The 20,213-nt window shown below is 39.9% G+C and overlaps 1 protein-coding gene across 2 annotated transcripts in view; it reads left to right on the top strand.

Moving 5' to 3' along the window:
• Nucleotides 1-20,213, top strand: part of lamb2l (laminin, beta 2-like) — a 57,119-nt gene that overhangs the window by 15,695 nt on the left and 21,211 nt on the right. For both annotated transcript variants that reach the window (XM_051425325.1, XM_051425327.1), the window contains exons 3-9: nt 10,192-10,361; nt 16,589-16,724; nt 17,112-17,185; nt 17,573-17,761; nt 18,829-18,892; nt 19,417-19,619; nt 20,052-20,172. In XM_051425325.1, coding sequence (XP_051281285.1) covers nt 10,192-10,361; nt 16,589-16,724; nt 17,112-17,185; nt 17,573-17,761; nt 18,829-18,892; nt 19,417-19,619; nt 20,052-20,172 — 957 coding nt within the window. The remainder of the gene's footprint in view (nt 1-10,191; nt 10,362-16,588; nt 16,725-17,111; nt 17,186-17,572; nt 17,762-18,828; nt 18,893-19,416; nt 19,620-20,051; nt 20,173-20,213) is intronic.

Here is a 20,213-nt window from a genome sequence, read left to right as displayed (position 1 = left end):
ACACACACACACACACACACACACACACACACACACAGTGCACAGCTGCTGTTAAATGTGCTTTATTTAACTGGTCAGATATTTCCCCTTGTTGCCTATGTTTCTGTGTTTGGGTTTCTCACAATACTTAAAAGTGGTTTTGTGAAGCCTAAAGATAAATTATTTTCTTTAACTTTAGCCACCCACACACGTAAATGGAGACTGATTAAGTATATTATACTTGTCTTTCCCAACCCACCTACACACCTGTATCTAGGTCAGTCCCTGTGTTAATTATTAACTGGAAGAAGACTGTATTCACGTGTGTCAGGGGGTGGAAACTGCCAACTTGCTTAAGTTGGCTTTAGTTCTGCAATTAGGGCTGTGTCAATCAAATAAAATGTTGGTTGACTACCTACTCTTCAACCAATCGATTCGTTATTTCTAGGTTAACTGAATTGACCACAGTGCTCTCTACCCGGTAGCTGCTGGGTGCTAATCAAACGTGTGAGCTGCTGTTTGACCATTTCTTTTTCCAACGTACCTATATTATCTTCATGTCATGTCTATGAAGTAAATTTACATACAGCAACACACACATCTACACACACACACACACACACACACACAAACACACACACACACACACACACACACACACACACACACAAACACAAACACTGGAAAGGATTGTGGAGCAAAATGGGCTTCTATACATCAACAAAGTTAATACAGTATAAAGGGATGCAGCTCCAGAAAAAGCAATAAGGCATCCAACCTACTGCTGTTGTTATTTAGTTGGCATAAAATCAGGCTTAACGTGCACACGGTTTCTCTCCACTGTGCAAAATGCTAAAGCAAAGTTCAGCAGACTAAACAACAAAACTATCAATAAAACATGGCAAAACTTTCGTTTCCAAGTTTGAAGTCGGGTCACGGACAGTCGGTAACGTTAATGATCCATCATTGAATTTGAACAGTTAGCCCTCACATAGTGCACATTAAAAATAAACTTTATTCTCTCAGCTCCTCTGTCCTCTGGGTCTTGGGGCTGATGTACTGATTTCTGCTGGTTATTTGACATTGTGTCAGTTAGTTTGGGGCTGAGGAAATGTTCAGCCCTGCAGTCTCCAGGCTGGTCACCTGAAAAATGCGTTTTGACTTCCTGACTTAAAGGTCTTACCATCTATTAAACTATACCATTTTAACCACATTTGTTGAATACAATTTGTTTGTATATTATTTTCATACATAATCAATGTTATTTCTAGCAATATAGCATACATCAACATACATCAGGTCTGAATATTTCCCTTCTGCCCCTGAAAATAACGGATTAAGAAGCACTTCTTATGAAAGTAATGCCAGCGAGAGAATTTGATTAGACAAGAGCATATCAACCACTCCGTAGAAGAGGACCTGCTCCGTCTGTAGATAGTAACAGCTCATTCTAAGGTAACAAAACACTACGATTAATATTTTCTGGTGATTATACACATTTTAATGTCAGATTAACCTGTGAGTTAGAAATTGTAACCTCGGATGAACAGAAAAAGAAAAAAGTGCCATCTGCAAAACTAAATTTCATCAAAAGATCCTCACTCACAGGAAACTCACAGTACTAAATTATATTCAGTGACTGACATCTCTGAGGAATACAGTGCAAATATGACACAAAACCTGGATCTCAGAGCCTGTCACTTATCAACACTGATAACTGGAAGTAAAACCCTCCACACGCTTTGTTTACATTCCTGCCTCCTTCTGCACTGCTGTTGCACTTCCAACAGAAACATTAAAAAGTCAACATAGATTTAAGAACTTAATTGTATTAGAAAGAAAGGTCCTGCACCCTCCATTCTCTAGCCTACATACTGTTTGTGTGTATACGTGCAGAACTTGAGTGTGACACCTGGAATGTTTTCTCTAATGAATAACATTTTCCTTCTCCGTCCCTGCATTCCTGCCATAGTGGCGTATACAAGCGTGCGATGCCCCAGGGTGTGTTTACCTGCGTCTCTGCACCTTTGTGTATCTGCTTGGTGTGCATGTGTGTGTATGTAACATTGCCATGTGCTACACCCTAATCACACACTGGTAAACCAGCTGGTGTCAAACAACATCTGTACAACTGGCTCTACTTCAAGTCACACTCATGCATCCCTGTGTTACTTTCCTTTGACGTTCAGTAGTCTTGCACAAAGAACACAGCAACTCTTGTTGTGTCTGTCAGGCACATTTTCACAGTTAAAAACCATTTCACTAGACAGTTTTATTCTCAGTATGAAGTCTCTAAATGGCCAATACTTAACTGGTTGCTGCTGTTACATTATGTTCCCACTCGAGCTTTAGCCCAGTACCTCAGCCATTTTAGGTGGAACCAGTGTTTCCATCCAGAGTATCTTTGCCGGCATTTCAAGGAATCAGAGAAATTAATATATTATTAAACAACACATGGTTATACAATAAAATTAAAGTTTGCAGTCCCTTCATGCAACACACAGAAAAAGATTTTTTATTTTTAATAAATAATAAATAAATTTAATTAAATTAATTTAATTAAAAATTTAATATTTTTTAGGGAATGAAACAGGGCTACAAGGTATGATATCTCACAAAACCCCCTTCCCAAGGTCACCCCCCTTTTTTTTTTTTTTTTTTTTTTTTTTTTTCAAAATTTTTTTTTTTTTTTTTTTTTTTTTTTTCCCTTTTCTTCCCCACCCGGAATTTACCCGGGAGCACCCTTAAGTCCGGGTTTGCCCCGGTTTTTTTTTTTTCCCCTTTTTCCCCCCGGGGGGAACCCCCCCCCTTAGGAGGGGTATTCTTCCCGATCAATTTATGTGGATTGTCTCAATCCATTTTCTGTCATAGGTTAACTTCTACGTGTTAAAGCAATAAAGCCGAAAACAGATTACAACTAAAACAGAGAAGTTTAAAGTCTACCGGCTGCATTGCCAGCCATTGCCATAGACAAAGACTCCTGGTCTAGACGATAAAAACAATTTTGACATAGCCATTATAAAAATCCAATCTGACATCATTAAATACTGTTTCACCAATTAAAAAAACAACAACAATGTAGACAGGGCTGTGGTTTGTTTAGTTTGATTCACAGCTTGCTTGCAGTAAAATGTATTTTTTCTATAGGTTCTCAAGTTTAAAAATATCTCACAAGCGCACTCATATTTCATGACGTACATCTGTACAATCTATTTTGGACGAACAAATGCCAGTACAGTCACAAACAAAATCCTGAAAACAATGACATATGAGTATGTTTCTGCACGCAACACTGAACTAATACAATCCGCACATGCAAATACATGTTCTGATGTCTCCATGCTAGTTGGGGCAGGTAAAAACCAAGTAAAGGATATGTTTCCTACGGCCCACACAGAGAGGGGGATGAACAATACTGTCATGTCTCAGATGTCAGAAGCATCTTAAAAATGAGGCTCTTTCACATGCGAGTGTGTTCGTAGATGACAGCTGTGACTTGTAATTATCAACACAAACACCATTCTTTTCTGTTTCGGGCTGTTTCTGTTTCTCTGACAGATTGGAGAAAGCCATTAGATGGCAATCTTTTGTGAATGGCATACATTAAAGTAAGGACATTCCATGCATGTGTGGTCTATTTCAAAACACAAACTCAGTCATTAATTAAAACTGAGGTAAATTATGACTACTGAGGGTTACATGCCTAGACAGAGTATCAGGAGAGGCTGTCTGATGTTACTGCTATCACTGTGTCTGAGTAAGTAACTCCAGTCCATACCAGTGTGATAAACTGATGATACAGAACCACCAAGGGTTGTTAAAAAAAAAGAGAGCTGAAATAAAATGTTTGCTTAAGAGATCAAAAGCAAGTTTAGAGCGACAAATCAAATCAAAATGAAACTTTGTTGGACAGTGGTAACGTGCTGTATGCTAGTTTCTCTTAATATGGTGAATTGATTTCGGGCTTTTTCATGAAAATGAATTTGGTGTTGTGTGACATTTCCCCCCTTAAAGCCAGTTTCTTAGTGCTGAAGAAATTACTATAAAAAAAAAACATTGATTTATTATGTGTTATCAAGGTGTACATCAGAATCAGCTTTATTGGTAAGTAAGTATGTGTACGCATACAAGGAATTTCGATGTTTTGTTGCTCTCAATATTACACATTAACTGCGCCACAGAACTAACTATTATGGCATGTGGTCGTCATTGCAAACTGTTTGGTGAGGCACTTTCAAAAACTACTTGACAGATGATTGGATGAACCATCTGTCTATCACCCTCTATCAACGACCCATATAATGTAGTCAAACTGAAGCCAGTCAGGAGAAGAGTGAAAACATCTTTTCTATCGTAAAAAACCATTGTGGTTCTTTGCTCTTCTTATAATTAAGAAATACTCTCCAGTTTTAAAATAACTGATGCTAGCAGCATCTACGCTAACCTCTTTAGGAGGCACCTCTGTAGTTTGACCACAAACGCATAGACTGAAGCATGGCTATATTCTCTTTCATGTCCTTGCATGCTCAGCTGCCTCGCAAGGTTAGGTACGCACGATTCCAAGAACAACAAAGCTGAAGAGGATAGGTAATAATGAACCTTATTAAAAAGAACTATTATGTACATACAAGTAGGTAAAAATATTTAAGCAAATACATATATATATATATATATATGTATATATAAGTGCTGTCAGTTAAACGGCGTTAACGCAAACCCATTTTAACGGCGTAAATTTATCACGAGAATAACGTTCTTTTTGGCCTAGCACACTTTGTAGTTTTTTTCACATGCTGTTGCAACATCTAGTAACGTTAGAAAAACTACAACACCACACCGGATCTAGCTAGACCGGAAACAAAACAACAGACACGCCGCACACACTTGTTTAAGAGTAGTAGACGTTACGTTTTGAGTGGATGGCGAGTGCGAGACGCCAAATGGATGCCAGTAATATTCTGAATGGAAAGTTTACTTTTAAAAAGTTGCCAAATGGTTCCATTGACAAGACCAAAGTGATCTGTGTGTTTTGTCGTTGTGAACTGAGCTATCATCGCAGCACGTCCAGTCTGAAATACCACTTGATGGCCAAGCACACAGCTGATGTGAATTCTCCTCCCCCTCGTCAAAGCCAGGTGACAATGGATGATTTTTCAATAAAAACAACATTTGCACAAAGCAAGCCGATCCACTTTTCCATGTTGATAAGAGCATTAAAATGAGAAAAAATAACGGGACAAAAAGAAATCAAGGGACATTTAGAATAGATAAAAATGTGCGATTAATTGCGAGTTAACTATGACATTAATGCGATTAATCGCGATTAAATATTTTCATTTTTTGACAGCACTAATATATATATAAGCAACAATGAACACCAACATTCAATGTCAATATACAAGTCTGACTTTTGGTACAGTGTATGTCTGGTGTTACAGGGTTAATGACACTATCAGTTCAATCCCTGGTTCCTGGTGCCACATGTCGAAGTATCCTTGAGCAAGTCACTGAACCCCGAATTGCTCCCGATGCCGTGCATCGGTGTGTGAATGTGTATGAATGAGTTAATTTCTGTTTGATAGGCTTTGCCATCACTGAGTGAATGTGTGTGAAAGGGCGAATGTGCCACGTAGTGTAAAGCGCTTTGAGTGGTCGGAAGACTAGAAAGGTATTATACAAGTACAGGTCCATTTACCATTTACCAGTACTATCTAACTGATTTAACAGGCCATCAGAGTGATGACCTGTGGGAAGAATATTGATAGACTAAAGTGTTTTTCTCTGCAGTCCTGAGTGTCCAGTAGTCTGTACCTGTCCCGTTTCCTGGCTCATCCAGACAAGACAGGAAGTACATCTTCTGCTGGGCAGTGATATTGTATTGTATACTCATGCATATGGTATCTCCAGATTCTTGCCAATACACAGTCCTGTGCTGGATGCCCACTTTAGGTCCTGGGAGATAGTGGATCCCAAAAACCTTAAGGTTTCCACAGCAGATGCAGTTGCTGTTTGGCATAATGATGGGGGGCAGTGTTGGGAGGCTCCTACTGAAGTTCACTGTTATCTCCTGAGTTTTGCTCAGCTCTAAGTTGTTTGGTCAGCTTTAAGTTGTTTGGACCATGCCCGAGGTCTAGCTGTTCAATCTCCATTATTTATTTTTTGATATGAAAGTGGTCCTAATGCTCTGCTGTGAGAAATGCATTATATTGGAGGACTTTTTGCACAGTACCAGTAACTTGAAGTGCATTCCTGTAAATATATATAACAGTAGATGTGAAAATATTCCTGAAATAGGAATGTTGTTGGTTAAACCACAGCTGCATTTAACTCTGAGGGGAACTTTTTTAATCTCATTGCTAGTTACAATCCAAAGCCAGATAAAGTCCAAACATGACAGGAAGATTTCCATGTATTTCATTGTGCCTCACGAGGGCAGGTTATTTGACCAGTGAGTGAACCCATTGTGTAATGTCATACCTGTAAAGTGAGGTCAGGTGAAACCTTGTTTCAGCTGTCAGTCAGCTTTCTGTATTCTTGAAGGAGGTGTTTGAGTAGAGGGTGTTAATTTCAACTTTAAGAATGGCCCACATGGGCATATTTATAGTTTTTCTACTTCTCCTAAAATGTGTTCATTGAGGGGCCATGTATATGTACATTACATCCTTGGGTTTGAGTATTGCAGCACTGCGTTGTGTTTTATGTTTGGCCAGGGTGTGTTTGATCTTTATCTACAGTCCACAGGTTTGCCTTCTAACCCTTGTATGTGCAATTCTGCAAGTGTACACTAAACATGTGTGCACATGCCTATACAGTATGTGTAAATATGTGTTTTATTTTAGTGTGATTCTTCTTTACATTTGCTCTGGAGCATATTCATGCAGTGGGATAACATTACAGGCTAATTGTGTGGTATATTTCCCGGCAGGGTTATCAGTAGAATAGCTAACAGTGTCAGTCAGGCATTGTTAATGCTTCACTGGAATTCATAAAATCTGCCCCTGTTAAATCCTTTACTTGAACTGGAGCCAAGACATTTATAAACTCATAGACATTTTGCGCTCCTGTGTGTGTGTGTGTGTGTGTGTGTGTGTGTGTGCGTGTGTATGTGTGTGTGTGTGTGTGTGTGTGTGTGTGTGTACTGGGGGAGCTGTAGTCTTTCTAGTTATTGCAGAGATTTCACATGGAACTATTTTCAGTATTTAATTTTGTAGTGAATTCACACACACTTGAAGTGGCTACACAAGTGTTTGGTTTTTGATACGTGGGTGCAGTTTTGTAAATAAGCATGAAAAAAAATCCAAAATCATTAAATGGCACAGACGGTAGGGATGATGTATTGTTTTCAAGGGAGTAATCAATTAATTTCTTAACACCTCCTAATCTACATTTTACAGTTGACTATGATTTTTTAAAAGGTGTCATTCTTGAATATATGGATAGTATGGTAGCCTATGCAGTACTGTATTCTATACCAGAGAAAAACTGACTGTAATACATTTCTTCTGCTCTGAAATATAACTTGACCCAGAGCCAATTCTCTAGACTTTATCACTTTACTGAGGAACAATGTTTTGTCCGGGAGGTAATCTCATTTTTGGACTGAGGAGGCTCTCTAAAACTAGAACAGAAAGACTGAAAAAAAGGTGTTTAAAAAGCTACATAATAACCATGACCTACACAGCAGGTCTAATAATCAAAAACAGCATTCTTAGGTACTGAATGAGTGATCTCACTCTCTCGAGCATTATTTATATATGGGAGGGTCCAAGGCTGTGAAATAAACTGTGCACAGTGTCACAACACAATAAAAGCACATTACAAACATCACAGGTGTTATGTTGGATGTTGTTTATATGTTGAAATATCTAGGTGACAAAATCTTTTTGGGAAAGACAACCCGCCCCCTGATCCAGAGAATTAGTGAGCGTAACGGTTCCACAATGAATAAATTTTTCTGTAAATAGGAATTTTCTTGATGCAGTTCATCCATTCATTGTCATTACATTCATTATCCTCTATATTTGTAGATATACTGATATAGCTATACATGCCATGAGATTATACCTATATTAGTTTTTTAGCGCAATACCCTCGAGTGTGATCTTTTATCAATGATACACATTTCTTTTGCATTGTGGATAATTACCTGAACATATAAAGGCCTAGGACCCAATTTACATAAGACTTTAAAGACGCTTAAATGTAATTGTCTCTCCAACATTCACATATTATCTTTATTCTAAGCTAATTATGTAAGTGCTCAGAAAATAGCCTCTAACAGCACCCATCCCCATGATGATGACAGCTACAGCTGAAATGTCCTTGTATGCCTGAAGAAGATCTATGATTCAAAGCTTGTGTACATAATTAAATGGTGAACTGAAGTTCTTTTTTATACTGCTTGTCCTTTTAAGCCAGGTGAGTGGTGGACACTTGAATCCTTCAGTATATGATTTTTGAAATCATGAATAAAATCATCCATGTGGCCTTGAGAAAGACCGTTAGATGCCAGTCATTCCAACTGGGCTGCACTGGGCATCATTAATATGGAACATTAGACTGAGCAGCAGAGCATGCATTCTCAGATGAATTTCGCTTGATAACTAAAGATTCAATTTGAATTAGCTCCCTCATTAACCAGTGTTATATCCTCCATGAGGAAACAATTATAGCAGCAGTTGTGTTTTCCTAACACTACAAGTATAACAATCACATCAGAGTGGTAGATAAGTGAGTGTTTAAGACTTCTCCACTATTAGAGAGTTGTCTGTTTAATGCAGATATGCAGTTTTAAGAGGATGCTTATGATTCCATCTAAAACTATCCATGTCATTCCCATCATGTCTCAACATGTTGTTGCCCTGTTGTTTTCTGAACATCAACAGGCCCTCCAATCTCTGTCAACATCTCTCATCTCCTATCGCTCTGTGTACTGCTGATTATGGAGTCTCAGGTTATTTCATGCAGGCGCAGAAGTTGTTTTATTTTATCATATTTATCTCCCTCTGGAGATTTGTCCATATAGTATTTCTGCCCTTCTTTCAGTTTGCTAGCCATAATTTATCTCATTGTCTTTCTCTCCCCCTGTACACTTGCTGTCTCTCTCGCTCAACCCTGATGAGGCCTGGTATTCAGAACCAGTGATGCAAAGGGAGTGTTTACATGGGTGAGGGAGAGTGTTGGAGGGAACAGGACCAGAAAATTATAGTTATAGTTGATGTGTTAATTCTTAGACACTTAAGTCCATTAAGTCAATTACTTTCTAGGATGTCAGGTAGTGTCAAAAAAGTTAAATCATTACAATGATCTGTTTATAATGCACCATGCTTCTGGTTGCCAGGCATGCAGTGTATGAGGAAGTTTATACTGTACTGTACTGTACTGACTGTATACTGTAAATACGATACATCTGCAATAAACTAATGTTGGCTAGAGATATTTATACCTTTATCATTGTCTTTGATCCATTTGGCCATGCCAGATGGCTCTTGTTACATAGTGGCATGGAAACACACTCAAATGAAGTGAAGGCGTGTTGCCAAAGACAGTAGATCTACAAGTACACACATTTTGTTTGCTTACCACTCAGAACCAAGCCCCCAAAAAGAGCACTGGGCTTTGAAGCCTGTTTGACATAGTGGCCAAACTGCCGTCACATGATGCACACAGGCCCTACAAAGACTTTTTGCAATAATCTTACATTGTGAAAGCAGCGGCTGTCATACGGTATTGTATAAACATCATGTGTCTTTTTGTGGGTTGAATTGAAATTGAGTGGACCACACACAACTGCTACAGTGCCAGTTGGATTTTGAAGCGCATCCATTGTTTTTAGTACATCCGATCACACCATGTAAATACCAACATGGCTTTCATCCAACTTTAAAGCATGTACTTGTTTTTTATAAACTTTGATGCAAACATACTCACATAGAGCTCCATTCTTTTGTGCCAGTAATGTCAAGAATACTTAAGATTCTTACGAACTCTGAATTCCTTGAATCCAGTTAAATTTAGTTGGAAACAAATGACGTCCTCAACTCCCCATTTCTAAATTAATATTGATGTGATGAATTGAATTGATTGAGGTGAGATGTTCTCGCTGCACTTCCACACCATTAAAACTTCACATGTAAAGTTGTTAACACAATAAGTAGAATGATTTATTATTATAATAAATGATTATGCTTTGTTTCCACCCTCGGCTTCCAGCTGTCACTGTGTTCGGACAGGAGCTCCCATCAGGCCCTCACGGCTGCACGGAGGGAAGCTGTTACCCTGCTACAGGAAACCTTCTGATTGGACGGGCTGTCAACCTTTCCGCAACCTCCACTTGCGGCCTGAACGGGCCAGAGCAATACTGCATTGTCAGCCACCTGCAGGTCAGGACACACGTGAACACACAGTCAAAGGGCAATATAAAGAGTAACATTCTCAGCTTGAGGTTCAATAAAATCACCCAAAATTGCTTCTTTTTTTCCCTTTTTTTTCTCCTTTAAAAAAATAATAATTTTGTTGCATAGAACTGAACAGACTGGTCACCAGAGGCAATACAACACAGTTCAAATGTTATTAGTACAGCAGTAAGCTTTGTGTTAAGGCTTGTGTTAACTTATCATTAGTCCCACAGTCCCAGAAAAAGAGAGGCTTACACAGAGAAACCAACACAGCATCAAGTGGCGATCGCCTCCAGTCCACATGCTCTGAGGGAATTAAATGACTGCTGTCTAATGACATCCATATAGGAAATACACATAAAAATCCAGCATGAGACCTTTAAACATGTAAATCACAGGAATAAGCTCATGGAGGAATTTTGCATATGATTGTACAAGTAGACCGCAACCAAGAGGAAGGGGAGAAATAAATAGATACTTTTTTTTTGCTGGATTTGTAGGGTCTAAGCTGGGGGTGGAGCTCAACATTCCAGTCCCCTCCACAAATCAGGACACCAGAGACCTCAGAGGCGATTATATCAAATATTTTCTGTATTAATAATTTGTCCTATCCTGCTGGTCTATAAACATTAAGCAATGCGACTTCCCTCAAATCAAGAGAGCTGGAAATCCACTCTAGTTGACACCAATATCAAATTAGTTTCCTGCCAAAAAATGTAAATGTTGACTCTCTCTTTTCATCTTCGCTATGGGTTTGCCTCTTTTTTTAATCCGTTAAAATTAAGTGAAATTATTCTATGACATTGTAAACCCAGGGTAACATTTTAACACAACTATGTACAGTAACACAAAACATAAAGATCAGGAACATACACTCAGAAGAAAGGACCTCCATAATCAAGAATTCTTCCTGAAATTAAGTCTTAATTGGAGAGGAAAGTCTTAGATTTACAAAGGGCCTCCCCAGTGCAACCTGATATATCTCTGTAAGGATTATATAATTACACACGTAGGGTGTTGATATGGATCTCCCAGACTCGTAGGTCTTTTGTATTAGACTATTTGAGGTATAGCTTAACACCCCAACTATCAGCATGACTATTAAACCCAGTCATGGAACAACAAGTAAACACTCAAGTAGACTCTTATATCCCATGTGATTATTTTCAGTTTGAGTGGTCCCCAAGTTTGCATTCTGAGCATAGAAATGGGAGCAAGTTGTTATTATTTTGTCACTAATGACAGGCAATCATGCACATTATTCTCCTCCTCTCTGTGCACCCTGTAGCGCACTTTCATCATTCCACAGTTGGCCTTTTCAGTCGCTTAAAACAGGCGAGTTTGACGACTGCTTCTATGTAGATTCAATTTGACTCTCCCATCTGCCCGTTCCATCTCTTAGCACCCTGCCACAACCCACGGCACCCTGTAGTCAATGCAGGGGAAAATGGGATGGTTTGTTTGTTCTCTCTTTCATGCATTCATCCTTCATCCATCTTCATCCTTCAGTCTCCACTCTTCCATCTTCATTTGTTCGTCTGTCTGTTTGTTTGTAGCCCAGTTTCCACGAGCAAGGCCCCCCAATACAACCCAGCCTTTCAATATCAGGCCCCAGGTGTAGACACTCAATGTCAGCCACACCTTTGTCACTCACACATTTTCTCTCCCTCCCTCTCTCTCTCTCTCTCTCTCTCTCTCTCTCTCTCTCTCTCTCTCTCTCTCTCTCTCTCTCTCTCTCTTTCGCTGCTTCAAACACTCAATGAGTCTCAGTGGAGACCAGTAATACCTGCCCCTATCACTCAAAGGTAGATTTTCTTGGTGTCACGGTCAATGGGCACCAAGCAATCTAGAAAATGGGTAGTGGGATAGCATGCATCAGAAGATGTTGCTCTTTTCTCACCCCTGCCTCTAGAATGCTAATGACTCAGGCACCAGTTCTGTCTCAACCTTGATTATTGCTCAGCAGACTGGTCGGGTGGTCAAAGTAGAGGAGAGGTCAGCATGTAATTTGTGTAGTTTCTTTTGGAATATTTGTTATATTGCAACAACCAAAATGTCTGTATTCACAAATAGATTATGTGAGAGACAAACATACTCACACTACCAGGGGTTATCTGAAACCGAGAACAGACATAGTGTGTATATCTGTAATGTATAGAGCAGTCACAATGTGGAACAAGATACCAACTTTGATCATTGAAGTACCCAGTAAGGCTTTAAAAGACTTCTTAAAAAACACGTTATGAATAATCCCACTGTTAACTGATCAAAATAGTTATGATGGGTTGTAACTGGATGTGTTGATCGGAACATCCCTAGTGAAAATAGCAATTTTTATTTAAAAAAACGTTCTTTGAAAATTTCTCTGAAGCTTTTATTTAAACTCAGTTTAGACTTGTTTTTTTATACATAGTTACAACTATGAATACGGAAAGTACTTCTGCGTTAACAGCCCTAGTTCACACCTATGTGAAGACAGAATGCTGTTACAGTCTCTTCTCCACCTCTACAGTATGCAGCTCTTGTTTTTCTATCTGCCTCTACTGACATAAATCCTGACATGTTCAACATCATCTTGACATTCACCTCTCTTGCATCCGTACACTACATATGTTTCCATGCATCTACATGTTTGTGCCTGTGCTTCCATTGCCTCAGGGCAGGAATATCCAACAGTGTCAACTTCCAGGTGAACACTGACATTCTCTGATTGGCGAGAGGCCCTCCACTACAATAAGGGGCAGGATATGGTGACAACCTGTCGTACCATAAATCAGGTGTGGACCATTGCTGGTCTGTCAAAAGCTACTTTAGAGGCCCACACTAAACATTTCTCTCACAGCCTTTAAATGTCTTGAAGTTCATCAGTCATTTGTGTTTGACATCCTCCTTGGTTATTTTTTTTCCTTTTTTCTTGTGAGATCAGATTGCATAGTTTTTACACACAGTTGTATCCCAGGAGAAGCAGTGCATTTAGGGAGTTACTGCCAAGCCAATTGGATTGAAGCCCTTTAAAGGGGCCCATGTTTGGCCCTTAGACCCACCTGATAGAGTATTTTCATTTTTGTCGGCGATTCCAAAACCTGAACTTTGTGTATCAGCCGATACTGAGTACTGATCTGATACATGTGCGTTATGACTGCTTTCATTGTTATATGGCCTGGCTGAGGTTAAACCCTTCATCAGAGTTAAAGTCAGAGTTGGGGGGTCATGACTTCACTATCCTGGAAAAAAAATGGTGAATCGAATGCTGCTGGGAAGCATTACATGGTATCGGATTGGTGCACAGACACACATACTCGTCATTTTAGTAATTGGTAATTACAATTACCAGCAGTCTCAAACGTTAGTTTTATGCTCCATTCACATGGCTCCCTCACACAAGGAGACTGACGCACTTGGATTCGAGTTGTTCCAAAACCAGTATCAGAAATTCCTCCGATACTGGTATTGGAACAACTCTAATCCAAGTGCGTCAGTCTCCTTGTGTGAGGGAGCCATGTGAATGGAGCATAAAACTAACGTTTGAGACTGCTGGTAATTGTAATTATTTTACTTGCCTCACACTGATAGAATAGAATAGGCTGCATTTGCCAGAAATTATTAATTATTAATATTATTAACTGTGTATAACTCCAGTGCTGAAATTAATGAACTGTGAATGACTTGTAATTTTCAATTTAATTAAAATACTATATATGGGCTATATATATATACAGTATACATTATGTGCAGCCCTAAAGTAAGATACTTATTAACAAAAGGGAAATACCAGTTTCGGAGTCGTAAACTGAATGAGGGAGGTGGGTTTTTTTTAAAGCCACCATCGTTGTGCAACAAAGACGTTTTCAAATCAACATCAGCCTTACATCAGTATATTGTTGGAGCAGAAAGCCTTATAGTTGAGCTGACCAGCCTTGACTAATGGGAGATAAATAAGAGCTCAGGGGAGGGAGGCAGGGTCTTAAAGCCACACAAGTTAAGACTAAGCACCAACTGAAGCCTTACAGTGTTCTTAAAAGAGAAGATGAATAGGAATCAGACTGTTATTTTACTTTACACCAAAACCGTGAAAAAACTAAATGAACAAATGTTAAACACCTTTAAAAAAAATAATGCTTTCCTCACTCGCTGACTTTAATTCCTGTAAACGCTGTGAAGCTGCAGCAAATACTCAGTGCTGTTCCAGAAGGACTCTCTGGTGATGGCACATTGCGTTAGGATGGATCGGCTACCGTGCAGACAGGAATGCCCTTTTCAGCAGCCGGGGTCTGATTTAAGGGTTTTTGGCAATTTATGCTGGGATTAGGGAGGGTATGTGAAGAAGGCTCGCATGCATGAATGAAACACACACTCACATCCACGCACACATGCACAAGTGGGCGTGTGTGCACATGTGGTCACGCACGTCCCCACACATCCAAAGGCACACATCACTTCCAGCACGCTTTAGGCATTCCTTTTCAATTCTCAGCCGAGTCTCTTTAACAGCCATGTTGTTGTTAGCAGCTTAATCACCCTTGACGACAACCTAATTAAGAAACGCTGCCCTGGAATCCATTGTTTCTCTAACTCACCCTCATCTCCCTCTTTAGCCCCCTTTCCCCCTCCCTCCTCCCCTTTTCATGGCCCCCTCTCAAATGCACCCCCTTTTGCCCTCTCTCACCGTCTCCATTGCTCTCTGCCGGCCCCCTTCTTTGTCCCTCCCCCCTGCTGTGCTGTTTGAGACCCCTCTCCACTGCTTCTCTCACCTGCACCTTCCTTTCTCTAGCCACCCTTTTCTAACTTTTCAAGTGCACTCCCTCATTCAAGCCCTCGCTCTTGGCCTTGGTCCCCACATTCTTGTATCTTTCCCATGCCCTCTGACTTCACGCTCTTCCTTCTCTTTCTCCACCCTCTGCCTCAACAACGTCAGCTTTTCACCAGCAGTTTTCCCTTCATTCTTCGTTCACCCTCTCCTTCCGTTTATGTCACCTGCTCGCTGTCCCCTTTTTGCCTCTCTCTCATAATCCTCGTCTTTATCATTGATGCTGCAGATGGAATAATTATATTAGTCTGTACGCCTTCTGGGTACCCACTTTGATATTTTGTTACGTTGTTGCTTTTATCCTTTTACAATTTACTGTTGTCTGCTGAGATCCTATTTAAGGTTGTCCACTCTAGCCCAAGCCCCTAGGAAGAGCGCTGGGCTATGAAGCCAATTTGACATAGTGGCCAGATAATGTAATTACAGCAATGTCATGCAAGGCACACTGGACCAAAAAGACTTGTTCTTAAAAGGTTACATTGTAACTAAAGTGGCTGTAAAATGGTGGATACATTTTTCGAGCATCCTAACAGGCAGGTTTTTCCATGCCCTTGAACTGTACCTACAATAAGCACCCAGACATTCATTATGGGACAGCTGTTGTACTGCATTCTTTTAGTTCTTTCTCTGAGATCTGTTTTAACTGTTGGGTGTGAAAAATGTGTGAAACCAATGAAAAAGTGTTAACACACTTGAAAGAGAGGACTTCACCTGTGCTAAGAGGGTGATGAAGGTCAAGTGGATCCCAGTTTTATTAAGTGTGTCTTAGCAATCGAGAAAAACTGTGAATGGATTGCCTTTATGTACATTTGGTATTCAATGTCCCCTCGGATGCATTGAAATAACGATATCCTCAGACCTTTAATATAGCACCATCATTACTTACAAACTTTGTTTAGACATTCGTGGTCCCGATTCGATGAAGGCTGTTGACTTTGATGATCCCTTGAAATATTGGATGGCCATTTGGTACACATGTTCATGTTTCTCCTGATCCTCACACCTGCCTCCGTCTCTCCCACTGTCGTTGTTCCTCTCAAATGCCTCTCCTCCCAAATTTTACTCCTTATTTCTCTCCCATCTACCATTTTTCCTTTTAAATCTTTTGACCCACTTGAGCCACAATCCAGTTCCTCTTGGCTTTTGTCCCATTTTCAGTGGTACTGGCACATTACCCACATTATGTCTGCATGACAGATGAAAGCCCCAATCCGAGGAAACAGCTCTTTCATAGGGGCTTGACTGACACTGTACAACATGTACAACAAGACACAGCCTGTGCAGACCTTATCAATTGATCCATTTCACAGTATGCACTTAAGGTGTTGTTTACCATGTAATGTAACACCCACAGGTGTTTTTTGGTACCAACCTAAGAGTAAATGTGTGTTTTCTGCCTCGACAGGAATCAGACAAATGTTTTGAGTGTAACTCCAGGCATCGCTACGACCCGTACCACCACAAAAACAGCCATCGCATTGAAAACGTGATCTACCTCATGGACAGAAATGAAGACAACACCTGGTGGCAGTCTGTCAACGGTGTGTGTGCATTTGTTCCGTATATTTACTCTACAACAGTACACAGGTACATTGTGATATTCACCATGTATGAGAGCAAAAGTGTGAGGAATATGTTTGTTCTTCTTCTTGTGTTGTTGAGAGATAGGTCCTGATGGTAACAAACTTATACATATATAGTCTATATCCAAATAATCAAGAATTCTGTTGAGATGCAGTGATATAAGAAAAAGAGAAAAAGTACCCTTATACTGTAAGTAATCATAAATATCAATCAATTAATAATATCAGAAAACACTGATATTTCTTCAAGGAAAGACAAAGGGTCACTCAGTCAGACAGTTACTATAGGAGATGAGACTTGTACATCCGTTGCGTTGACATGAGTGACAGTTATTTCCTCCACAGGACAGGAGAATGTCAGCATCAGACTGAACCTGGAGGCCGAATTCCACTTCACACACCTCATCATGAAGTTCAAGGTATGTACACTTTTTGTTACATGTGGGAGCCAGTGTGTACGTGTGTGCTTGCAGACCTCTGTTGACTATACTGTATGCGCTTAATCATGTCAGGGTGCACACTTGTCTCGGTGTGTGTTTGTTGTGTACGCTCGGAAATTAGATCGCTACATTCCATCTGTAATGAATCCATCCTTCTGCTGTTGGTACAGCAAACACGAAACAAAAGGTTCAGATAAATAAGTCTAACTTACTGATTGCCCCGTATTATATTCATACATAAAATAAAAGGCCATACTATAATCCCCATGTGCTGTTTCAGAAAGAAAAATCACCACATTATACCAGAAAACAAGGAGCATTGTGCGTATGAGAGACTGAATTTTCTTTCCCTATTTTTCTCCTCAGACTTTCCGACCTGCAGCTATGATCATCGAACGTTCGGCTGATTTCGGACGCACATGGCGCCCCTACCGCTACTTTGCATCAAACTGTACCAAGACCTTTCCAGGCATCCCCGCCAACGGCCTGCACCACATCAACGACATCATCTGCGATGAACGCTACTCCGACATCGAACCCTCCACTCATGGAGAGGTAAGAAGTAGAAGAGTTGTTGGGAGCAATAATAGCTGAGAAGTGATACACTGAGAGACAGTTTAGAGGCTAGCAATATTCCAAACAAATCCCACAAAAAGACCAAAACCAAAAATGCACCCACTGCAAAGAGCAGTTAGTGTTATAACTGTTTTATTCATCAACTTATTAACTGAAGCTTCAACAACAAGTTTTTGTTCCAGCTCAGAACTGTCTGGATTAGGGATGGAGAGATTCACCGATTTGAATCGGTGGTCCGAGACGGACGTTTGCGATGCGAGTGCACCGGTAGCTTCAGTGTGCATCGGATACAACTGCCAGCTAAATGCGCAATGTATCTTTCTTTGCGTGCCAACTAGAAAAGTGTCAGCTCAAGCACATCAGTCTGGCAGGCAGTAGTATGGGCATTGCACTATGATGAAGTTATTTGCACAATGCACATTGTTGATGTTGGGAAGCTTTATAAGTGTTTTGTAAAACATTGTGAAATTACAGACAGAGAACACTATTAGTAAAAGGACCTGAGTTTTTTTTATTTTTTTATTAAGAGGCCAAAAAGAAATTGCCCGAATACAATACATTTAGTATTGTATAAGTAGAGAATGAGATTAAAAACACATGTAATGAAAAAAATATTTTTTGTTTATGATTAAGTGTTTATTAGGAATAAAACAATCCTCTTGAATTGCATCTTATTTTTAAGTTGGATTTATTGGTTTGCTTTATAGAAAACAATCACGTATCAAATACATTAGAAACCAGATGTGGGCTTGTAAATTCTTTGTATTGTGTTGAATCGATTTGAATCGCATCATGGATCGTATCGAACCGAATAGCATTGTATAAAGTCAAATCGTTGTCAAATCATTAATGAATCGCATCGCATCGTGAACAGAGGTGAATCGTATCGCATCGTATCGGCAGGGGGCTCCACTGTATCATTATTGTATCGTATCGCTGGCAGCGTATCGAGATGTGTATCGAATCGGCCTCAGTGGTGGGGATTCACATCCCTAGTCTGAATGTCTCTCTTTCTGCATCTGAAAAATTATTTTCTTGTATTCAAGGTCATTTATAAAGTATTGGATCCTGCCATTCATGTGAAAGACCCATACAGCTTGGACATTCAAGGTCAGTGACGACATTTAACTCTGAATATGAACAATTGTCAACACAGTGTGCCTCTTACTAATTTCCCCTTGAAATTAGTGAGACAAAAACTGGATTGCATGCATTCAAGGTATTTTAAAGTAAATGTTATTATGTTATTTCAGGCACTGAGATTTAGGACAGTACATAGTCTTCTGCTGCAGATAAAAGCCCAAGGTTTTTACATCTCTGCCGTCTGAATTGAACTACTGCACACTGCTTCACACCCTCCTCTTGTTACATTACTTAAGAATTATTCATTGAGTTTTGGAATATAAGACAGTAAAGGAAAGGCTAACTTTCCGCATTGAGATAATACGATAAGTTGAAACGAAATACTGCTTCCAGAAGTATGAACAACAGAAAGAATAAAGGCTATAAGCTATAAGCTCCTATATTCCTCAACACCAGTCCAAAATGGTTGCATGCAAATGAAATGTCAGCTTTATCATGAAATGGGATATTGCACAAATCAAACCTAATGAATCTGTCGTTCTCCTTTACAGAACTTCTGCGTATCACCAACCTGCGTATCAACTTCACCAAGCTCAACACTCTGGGAGACGACCTGTTGGACCGCCGCTTTGATGTCCTGCAGAAGTATTACTACGCCATCTACGAGCTGGTGGTTAGAGGGAGCTGTTTCTGTTACGGACACGCCTCAGAATGCGCTCCAGTGCCGGGGGTCGACATCCGGGAGAACGGCATGGTGAGCTAGAAAACAATCTTTATTTTCAGACAGAAGTTTATATTACATACAGAAGTCAGGACAAAGACAGTTTTACTTCCTCTGCCGTCTACAGTTCTTTTCAAAATTAAGAGAAACAAAAAAAACGTAATTTTTTATTAATGGGTGATGAGGTAAAGTGTGCACACAAGAGCAATTAGTAGCATGTCAGGGGAGAGACTTCAAGAAGTAACCAATGCCTTACGACTTATTAAAATACCAAACATATATTAGAAAAATGTGTCCCATTTTCAGTGGTACTGGGACACAAATGCACATTACCCACATTATTTCTGCTTGACAGATGAAAGCCCCATTTTGGTACAAAATAATTTTTCCCACAATCCTGTAATCTGTAATCATCAACAGAGACTTCAGTTTTACTAACCTTTCTGCTTATCATTTTGTGATTAGATCCACGGTCGCTGTGTATGCAAACATAATACAGAGGGCCTGAACTGCGAGCGCTGCAGAGATTTCCACAATGACCTGCCATGGAGACCAGCAGAGGCGGAGAACCCACACACCTGCAGAGGTGGGAAGACACATACACACACACACATACACATATGTATG

The sequence above is a fragment of the Dicentrarchus labrax genome, unplaced genomic scaffold, assembly GCF_905237075.1.
Source record: "Dicentrarchus labrax unplaced genomic scaffold, dlabrax2021, whole genome shotgun sequence".
In the NCBI taxonomy this organism is placed as follows: domain Eukaryota; kingdom Metazoa; phylum Chordata; class Actinopteri; family Moronidae; genus Dicentrarchus; species Dicentrarchus labrax.
This window is presented reverse-complemented; position numbering and strand designations above follow the sequence as displayed.